We start from the raw sequence: 9,758 nt of genomic DNA, 5'->3' as shown, positions 1-9,758 counted from the left end.
AAACAATATCAAGTCCTCAGTTGGAGAAAGTAAATATTGTTCCTGCAGGGTCCATGACGACCCCTCCACACTTGCCACCCCAAGGCAATCTAGAATCACTATTGTTAATAAATCTATCAAGCTCATATTTAATCATAATTAACCAATACCAAATATGTTAAGCACTTGAACATTTAATTAACTTAACAATTTATCCCTATACTTCATCTCCTTCTTCCCCAACTTTCTTAGTTTTGTCAGCATCTCAAAAATCAGGAAATAACTCCTAGTCCCTTCTAAGCGTCCAAGTTTGGTCCCTCCACTTCATAACAGTGCAATACACCACATTGTCACACTATGCTCGGGTCTCCTTCCTAGCAAGCTAGAGACTCATATAAGTGGGTGACATCCAACTCAATCTTCTAAATTCAAACAAAGATATTGTGGAATGCCTTAAAGATGAACTTGCAAGGGCATTCATTGGCACCATCTTATAGAATACTAACAATTATGATACATGCAACATAATTTGAAATCTATTGGCTTTCCAATCTCTTTATTTTAACTTTTCAAAGATTATTACAATTATTTCGTCATTTTTTTCTTAAGTAAAGCCTTGTGAGAAAACCTAAGGAATGCTTCCCCACATTCATGGATGATATTCTTGGTAAACCCATGGGCACAAATTAATGTGCCCAACCCATGGCGATCAAACTTGCTCTTGTTGTCATGGAACTAACCAAAATACCTAACAACATTGATGACAATAGATTGAACTCAGCCCCTTAAACTAACACCATAGATTAAATGTTTTATGAATTGACTCTTTTAGAAAATATCTAAAAAAAACTAATATTCCAAATATAAAATCATATAAAAATACTTTCAAATTAATTAAATTACGAAATTACATAGATTAAATATTAACATTTCAAAAATCCAATTATATTAAAATTCTTCAAAAATATTGAATCATTTTTATTGAATTATACAACTCGAGTGGGCCTAATGGTTAAGAGCATGTGTTTCCTCCTAAGAGGTCAGAAGTTCAAAACTAGAGGGGGTAGAGTATGTATGCCTTTGTAGATTTAGCAGTCAAATGGCTTAGCCGTGACCTTAAAATTGGATAATAATAATAATAATTGTTAGAGATTTATGGAAGTGAACTTTGTAAACTTGAGTGGGCCTAATGGTTAAGAGCATGTGTTTCCTCCTAAGAGGTTAGAAGTTGAAAACTACAAGGGGTAGAGTATGTATGCCTTCATAGACTTAGCAGTCAAATGGCTTAGCTGTGACCTTAGAATTGGATAATAATAATAATTGTTAGAGATTTATGGAAGTGTATTGTGTAAACTTGAGTGGGCCTAATGGTTAAGAGCATGTGTTTCCTCCTAAGAGGTCACAAGTTCAAAACTAGAGGGGGTAGAGTATGTATGCCTTTGTAGACTTAACAATCAAATGGCTATGTAGAGTATGTATGCTTTTGTAAACTTAAGAGTCAAATAGCTTAGCGATAAACTTAAAATTAGATAATAATAATAATAATAATTATTAAAAATTTATAGAAATGAAATTATGATAATAATAATAATTAGAGATTTATATTTTTGATTACTCTAACTATTCTAATAGTTATTCCATCCATCATGAGCACCAAAGAAATAATACTAGTATTGAAGAGGACTTTATAAGAGAAAAATAATATCAATATTATCGAAAGTACTAAATAGTAAAGGCCTTCACGAACCTAAGGTTCTATTTCACTTAATAAAAATCGTAAATAGTAAGGACTCTTCAGCTCTATTCATTTCTTTTATTTTATTTGGATATATTACTAAATTATTTTTTCCTACGGCATTGAGAAATAATAAAAAATATTATTTCCACGGATTATCACATGAACCCTAATGAATGTTAGGGTTCGAGGCAGAATAAATAGGGTTTGAGACAAACGAGGGGTTTTGTTTGGGTGCCTGTTTCCTCTTGTATCTTAGAAACCCTTAGTGCGGCCGTGGCGTGGCGTGGCGAGGCGAGGCGAGGCGAGGCGAGCGTATTGCAGGCAACAGGCACAATGGTGGCCACAAAGAAAACTGTAAGCATTTATTCAAGTACAGGCGTTTTTTCTTCTTAAAGCAGGTGGCTATTCTGATTTCCGTGCTATATCCCTGGTTTCTGTTATGGAGTCTGAAAAATATTTGGTATTGCTTTCAGAAAAAGGCTCATGAGAATATCAACAGCAGATTGGCGCTTGTCATGAAGAGTGGCAAGTATACACTGGGTTACAAGACTACCATCAAGTCTATAAGGACTAACAAAGGTGCCCCTTTTCTGGAGTTTTTCTGTTGCGGAAGGAGTTTTTTCTTTTGAGGCTAAAGTTGGATGATTTTTTTGTATTTTGAGAAGAGGGATTCGGGTTCTTTTTAATCGTTTGTTGATGAATGGTAAGAGGAGGGTATTTGATAGATCATAAGATATATGGCGGATAATTTGATGTAACAGATTATATGGTGGCGTTTTCCATTGGCTAGCTATTTATTGGAACTCAGGGAAATAAAAAAATCTGAAATGCGCTTTGTTTTTTCGTTGTTTGTCTTAGATCAATGTTTAAAAACGGTTCCTCGACCTGAGAATACCTGATAGAAGGAAACGTCCAAAATAAGGGGTTTTCCCTTCCTTATTGGCATTCAAGTTTGATGCTGGGAATTTTTTCCATGTGTTTAATCCGTATTCTTCGTGTAGCGGAAAATGCGCAAGTTACTCTGGTCTCGGAGTTGCTTCCGACTCACTGCTGGTGACTTCAGAAATAATCTGCAAGTTACTCCAGTTAGGTCTGACTCACTGCTGGTGCTTTTGGAAAAAATTTGCATGTTTCATCCAGTTAGGTCTGACTGACTCACTGCCGTTGAGTTCGACTTATCGATCGGCAGAGAGTCAGACTTCGGATTTAACTGCAACAAGCTCGATCCAGAAGTATATGTGGGTGTCTCAACTTCCGGTCCAAAGAGATAAGTAGCAAAATATTCATTTCTAGCACATATCAGACAGAGTCAGTTATCCTCGTCGTCCAGGTTCAATTGCACCAGGTGACACGATGAGCTTTGCTGTAATGGCTTTGAGTCTTGTTGTTATTGTTGAGTCTGAGCTGTCCCTTGAGGACTGGAATATGTATAGCCTTGATATGAAACAAAAAGATATTTATCGGGGAACAGAAAAAGGTCAGACAGAGTCTGCCCCTCTTTTCTGAGCAAAATGTACATCCTTTTTGGGAAACAATGGACTGTAGGCATTAGCACACTTACCAATTGTGATGGCTCCAGTGACAAAAATAACAAAACCCCTAGAGCGGCATACTTGAGCTTCCTCAGTGTAAAATTGTCAAAACCTTGATTTATGATGCTCCACAGTGAGAGGTTGGTCAAAGACTTTTGTAGTCAGCTTTTCAGGTTGTTATGGGGGGATCTCCTCAATAAAACTGGTTACCTGCGACACTGGTTGCGAATATTATCAAGCAGGGCATTCAAACTGTTGAGGACTTGTCGTTTAAAGTCTCTACCGTTTTGCCATGAGTACTGCAATGGACGAACAGATAATTTCTATGAGGCCAATTACTCTTTGCTGGAAATTGCTTCTAGTTTGGCAGTCATATTATGCTGCTTTCTGCTGAGATCTTCTGATTCTCAAAGCACTGGTAGAATGCCTTCATTGAATATGATATCCTGTTATGGCCATGGGTGAGTACAACGGTTAGATAGGTTTCCTTTTGCTGGCCTATATAATCACCAATCTATTCTTGCACATGGAAAGGATTCTCAGTCTGATGGTTGACAGCTGTAACAAAGGTTTGTTTCCTTGGACAGGTTCTTCCCCACTGTGGAAAGAAGTTAGCGATATTGAAAGTAGTAGTCACCAGGCAAGCAACTTGGGTGATATGTGAGGTCTGCAAAGGTGGCAAAGTTTACTCCAAACATAAACCGGTAGGGAAACCAGTAGTTACTCCACCTATTTGATGTGTAAAAGCTCCAACAGGATTGTACTTTTGCCCCCCTCAAGAGATGATCTGTCATATCCTTTCACTAGTGGAGAAAGGTATCAGTCAGAGCAATGAACAACATAACATTGGTTATGTTAAAGCTTTTTCTATTGTGGTCAATTTTGAGGATTGGATTTAGGGAGTGTCTGATGTCAAACAAATTCATTAGTCTCTCTAGAATTAGTTGCCTACTGATTTCTATCTTTTGTTTGTTTTGTTTTAAAATGTAACCAATGCTCTACAATGTTGGAAAATTTGTATTTTTTTATAATGTGCTTTTGGTGTTGTTGAACAATGATACTAACTTGTTCCTCACATTTAATTGCTGCTATTGTTTAATTGGATAGGATTGTGTAGTCTGGACGCATTTATAATTGACAATCTTTACATTGTTTCTTTCTGGTTTGCAGGAAAATTTATTATCATTGCAAATAACTGCCCTCCTCTTCGTAGATCAGAAATAGAGTATTATGCTATGCTTGCTAAGGTTGGAGTGCATCATTTCAATGGAAGTAAGTTTAATATCTCCAGAATAACTGCTTTTATAATGAACACTGGGTTTGCAAGATGTGTTCTCACCATTCATTTAGCAAAATCACAGTGTGACAGCTTTGTACCTTTGGAATTTTAATTGTTTATTGCAATTGTTGTATTCACGATTGTTTATTTATTTATTATTTGTTTGATGTAGAATGGCATTTTTCAATTACTTGTACATTGATCATATATTATTATTATTATTATGCAATTTTAAGGTCATGGCCAAGCCACACACCAAATTGGTGTATGAGACCCCTTTGTTTCTGGGACTTCTGGGACAAGGGACCCACCTCTGTGCAGTGATTTGACTCTAAAGTCTACAAAGGCATAAGTACTCTACCCCCTTCTGGATTTGAAATTGTGACTTCTTAGGAGGAAACACATGTTCTTGACCATTAGGCCCACTCAAGCTGTATATAAACATAGTAGTTTCAAAATTTAAAGTTGTTAGTTCTGTTGTTTAATAATATTTGCATTTGCTAACTGTATGTTAATGTTGCCCTTCAATCATCTCCTCAACATGGGACTTGTGTTGCATCAATTTTTCATTGTTTATTTTTTGTTTTTGTTTTTGGATAATGATTTTGCTTAATTTTCTTGTTTGTTTGTGACTAATGATATTCACTTGTCAACAAAGAATTATATATCATAAGGTGATACTGTACACATTTTATATTATATTAGGAGGCCTTTTTGTTTACTGTACAATTGCCTTCATTTTATTGTTTGTCATGTATTTTATTTCAACAATAATAAATCCACCGTTTTGTATTAAAAGGATGCCAGAGGTAAAACACACCAACCATATCTGAAGACTGACAAAGCTTACAACAAAACTATACTTAGCCTAGTTTGTGTTTGTCCTGCCTGATCTCCATTTTTTGAATTTACTACAGTGATATGATATACGAGAGATTCTTCTTGGCTCTGTTCAATATTTCCCTTACTGGCAGAGTATGTCCTTGAAGGCTTGATGCATTTCATATTGTGGACAAAATGACTCCCAATTGAGATTATTTTCTAAAATGGAAGCATCAATAAGAGTGCAACATTTTTTTTTCTCAACTAAAGTCCAATTCCCCTTGATAAGGGCAACTAGGTTGGTTACTGACCTCTTCTGGAGGAATTCCCAAAGGAAGTTAAATGTTACTATCCTTTGGAATGTTTGGAGGTATTCTCAAAGGAAGTTAAAGATCACTATCGTTTGGAACGTTTGGAGGGATTCTCGAAGGAAGTTAAAAGTCACTATTGTTTGGAATGTTTGGAGAGATTCTCAAAGGAAGTTAAAGATTACTATTGTTTGGAATGTTTGGATGGATTCCCAAAAGAAGTTAAAGATCACTATCAATTGGAATGTTTGGAGGGCTTCGTGAAACTCCCATTAACCACCTTGATTTGGTTGAGATGAGTAGTGTTGTGATTTATATCAACCTACTCAGGGTTTTGAGCTAGTGGCCTTATTTCTCCACCTTGCTCTTAATGATTTGATCCTTCTGCTTTGCTTTATTCCATGAGGGTAGCGAATGAGCCTTTTTAATAATTTTATGCTTCTTGATTGACGTTTTTGAGAGGGCATCCTTGGAAACGTCCTCGGGAAAAGAAATTGGTAAGTTATCAATCTCCAAACAATATCTGCGCTTAAGAGCCATTTGCTCCTGATCCAGCTTTTTGGTGGGACAACATGTTCCACATCTAGAAGGATTTCCTCTTGTATTACATAAACCTCAACCCAAATCCTTATTTAGGTAGTTTTAATTCCTGATGCTACCATTGGAGATCGAAATAAGTTTTCTTGAGACATTCTCCATTTGCCCGAAGGGGGTCTGCATACCAAAAATGAAGAGAGGGATTAGGATTCCTTACACAAATTGGGAGAGATGATAAAACCTCTGTGAAGCTATCAAAGTATCAATTGCAAGGCTGTATAAACATTCCATTGTTTTTCCAGATGTAGCTACCATTCCTCAACAGTCATTGGATTTTGAACATTCCACAGATAAAGGTATCCCTAAATAGAAATGACTTTAAGGATTTCAAGATCCAAAAATGGCGGTCAGCTAGTTTTGGTGAAAAAAGTGGCAAATCATCTTGTGACAGGTGAAGTAGGCTTCTTTGTGGTGGACCACTAGAGTTGAGCTTTGTAATTGGAGCTTTCCACTGAGTGTGATGGAGTCCTTTAGTAATGTCTTGAAATGGAGGGGCTGTATCATTTTGAGAAGAGGGGTTTGAGACAACTAGCTTCAGCAGTACTTAAAACTGCTGGAAACTCGTCAGTGCTGAGCAGAAAATTATACACCCAGTGGAACTTCAGATGGGAACCTGGGCAGTAGAGCTCATTCCCCCCTAGAGGGTAAGGAGGAAAGAGTGAGAATCCTGTCCTGAAGGGGCCAGAAGAGATCGCGGAAGGAGCAGCTCTGAGCCCCACTAGAGGTGCGAAGTTGAGAGACAGGCAGAAGCAGCAGTGTATTTTGGCAGGATAATCTTTTTCCTTTACCATTTTGTGATCACCTATTTTGTAAATGCTCAGGTTCATACAAAGGCCCCCCCCCCGAAGGTGCTCATGCTCTCAGAGCATGGATAATGTTGTTCTTGAAAATCTGTGCTTTTCAAGATTCTTCTTCGCTGGTAGGTTCCTCCACTTGATTAGAGAAACATGGGATGTTTCTCTAGTTACCAGTATTTGATTAATCTTTCGAGGTTGCTCTATATTTTTTGTACCTTGATTTCAGTAGCCATGGAAAGCTTATTTTGTGCTATGATATTTTGTGTTATATTGTCTTAACTGTAATCTAAATGAGCAAAACACAAGACAATTCTAGTATAACGTCTCATGATTTAAAAGTTTCGTTAGTGTTTTGATATATGGCAACTCCCATATTGTGATATTTGGATTGCATGGTACATCTCAGGTTAAATGTCGTGTGTGCTGGTTTTAGTTTCTTTAGGAATGCTAGGTTTGGTAAAATGTTGTGTGCTGGTTTTCATTTCTTTAAGAATCTTGGGTGTTTGCCTTCTGGATATTTTTTATATAATGTAATAACTGAGAGATGTTACGTGCAGACAATGTTGATCTGGGAACAGCCTGTGGCAAGTATTACCGTGTGTGCTGTCTTAGCATTATGGATCCAGGTAATTGTTTCTCACATGAAAATATGATATATTGCCTTTTAAATTAAAGCTAAGTTGTCCTGTACTGGGTTAATATAACTTCATCTAGCCTAGGTCTGGTTTTGTGTTCCTGTTTTGCTGCAATATTTTTTCTTGATTAAAGTCCATACCCAGCATTTTGGGACAAGTTACAACTTACTTCCACTCAAATTCGGTTTCTTTCTTCATCTTCCATCCACTTGGTTTTATTGTTTCTTGTTGCTGGCTCTGGATCTGCTACTTGATAACCAAGTGCCATGTTCACGTAAGAATTGATGTTTCTTCTTTCTGATTTCTGGATCTTTTGTTCATGCTTCGTTATATCCACTTCATATCCACAAGTGTGTTTTTCAATACCCTTGATGTCCCTATGGTCAATTGAGTAACTCAAAAGTTACTTGTTCTCCCTCATTTGAGATACTTTATTCCATGACCTCCCTACTTTGAATTGATTTACCTAAGTTTCTTGATTTCACTACAGTCAATGCAGTGACTACGATAGTCAGGCAGGTTGTTGTTTGACAGCCTTTTCTTCATATCGGGGCATTCCTTTTTTCTTTGCTCATCATTGTCACTTCATTTGTGGTATTTGAAAGTGGTTACATCGTTTGACTTTTCTCTCTTTTTGGATTTTTTTAAATTGTCAAAGGAGAAATCCCTAACCTCCTGGATGGCGTTAGCTTCAACTGTTTCTCTGCATAGACAATTTTAGAGCTTCTCGATTCTCTTTTTCTATTCATTTTTTTTCAAGTCAATGCTTAAAGGAGACATTACAACCAATGGGAATGATCAGTCTTGCTTGCATCTTAAGACACTGAAGATGATCTTAGATTTAATCACTGACCTTTAGTACTTGTATTGGATTCAAAAGTACTGTGGAATAACCCCATCTCATGAACATTCCATTCTCCATAGATAGTAGGCCAAGTTTCTTTTCCTCGTCCCAGAGAAAGTTTCTAAGATTTTAAATCCTTGGTGTATGACAGAGATCCTCCTCCCCCTTTTTCAAACTCTAAACATGCTCTACACTGGAGTTCAGATTGAAAACCATTAAGAAGATCTTCATTATTTACATTGCCATGATGTAACTGATTACTCTCTCTGGAAGTATCTCTCTTCAACCTGCTGCAAATGGTTCTGGACCCCCTTAAAGGTGGTGTCCTGTTGGGTGCAGTGTGTGTGCCAGCGGTGGCCTTTTTGGTGTCTTGGTTTGTTGGCATGATTTTGACAACCTTGGTCTGTGTTTTCTGTTACTCGTTGTGTGATTGCCCCCCTTGGAGCTGTTTGAAGCAGTAATTCATATGATGGCAATAATTGGACCTGTTGTTGCAATTGAAGTGATCTATCAAGATCTTTACCTTTTCTTTTCATTTATACTACAGTTATGCCTTTTTAGTGAGACGTTTGACCTTGCTTGTTTGATCTGGTTGTAGGTGATTCTGATATTATTAAGACGGTCTCAGGAGATCAGTGAGAGCATCTGGGATGGTTTAGCAAGAGAATTGTCATTTTCTGACATTGTTCCAATTTTTTGAGAAGGTAGTAGCAAACTAGTGGGTAGAAATTCTCAGAGGCAACGGAGAGTTTAATTTATACTGAGAGGCAGAGAACTCAGTTGAAACTAGAGTTTAGAGTTTAGTTTAGATTGATGTTCTGTGTTTGGGAGTGTATTAATTGCTGCACAATGTTGGGGAAAGGTTCCTTTCTATGCAATTGTCTCCTATGAAGAGATATTCATTTTGATTTAATGCGAAATAATTGAATTAGCTGTTAGAATACCACACCCTATTGTTTCAGGTCATTGATTTTTACAGAACTCATTCGTCTTGATTATGGTTATTCTGTTAAATCACAAAAATGATTTCTAATTATTAATTTTGGTTGACTTTTACTAGTATAGTATATCACTGTTGTGAATGTTTTATGGTTATTAACTTATTTAATGCTCCTTGTCGGAAAGCATACCTTATAACTGTTAATCCTGCTGGACATTATAGCCAATAAACTACAAGATAGTGAAAGTTCAGATGTGAAAGTGCACTATCTTTTGTACAGTGATGTT

General features: G+C 36.8%; 1 protein-coding gene across 1 annotated transcript; it reads left to right on the top strand.

Annotated features, from left to right (window-relative positions):
- Positions 1-1,884: 1,884 nt before the first annotated feature.
- On the top strand, positions 1,885-9,477 carry LOC149187140 (large ribosomal subunit protein eL30). The gene is made up of 5 exons (XM_089411294.1): positions 1,885-2,071; positions 2,191-2,296; positions 4,420-4,521; positions 7,610-7,678; positions 9,130-9,477. The coding sequence occupies exons 1-5, from the start codon at positions 2,051-2,053 to the stop codon at positions 9,168-9,170; spliced, it is 339 nt and encodes a 112-aa protein (XP_089267420.1). The 5' UTR covers positions 1,885-2,050; the 3' UTR covers positions 9,171-9,477.
- The last annotated feature ends 281 nt before the right edge of the window (positions 9,478-9,758 follow it).

The sequence above is a fragment of the Pinus tabuliformis genome, chromosome 3_1 (assembly GCF_031772625.1).
Source record: "Pinus tabuliformis cultivar Carrire ecotype Pingquan chromosome 3_1, CPIR1, whole genome shotgun sequence".
NCBI lineage: Eukaryota > Viridiplantae > Streptophyta > Pinopsida > Pinales > Pinaceae > Pinus > Pinus tabuliformis.
Note: the sequence above shows the minus strand (reverse complement) of the source record. Positions and strands in the feature narration are given on the sequence as shown.

Excerpts from the sequence above, each read along its gene's own strand:
- LOC149187140 (XM_089411294.1), top strand. The coding sequence starts at position 2,051 with ATGGTGGCCACAAAGAAAACT. Across the intron at positions 2,072-2,190 it reads TGGTGGCCACAAAGAAAACT|AAAAAGGCTCATGAGAATAT; the intron begins GTAAGCATTTAT and ends TATTGCTTTCAG. Across the intron at positions 4,522-7,609 it reads AGTGCATCATTTCAATGGAA|ACAATGTTGATCTGGGAACA; the intron begins GTAAGTTTAATA and ends TGTTACGTGCAG.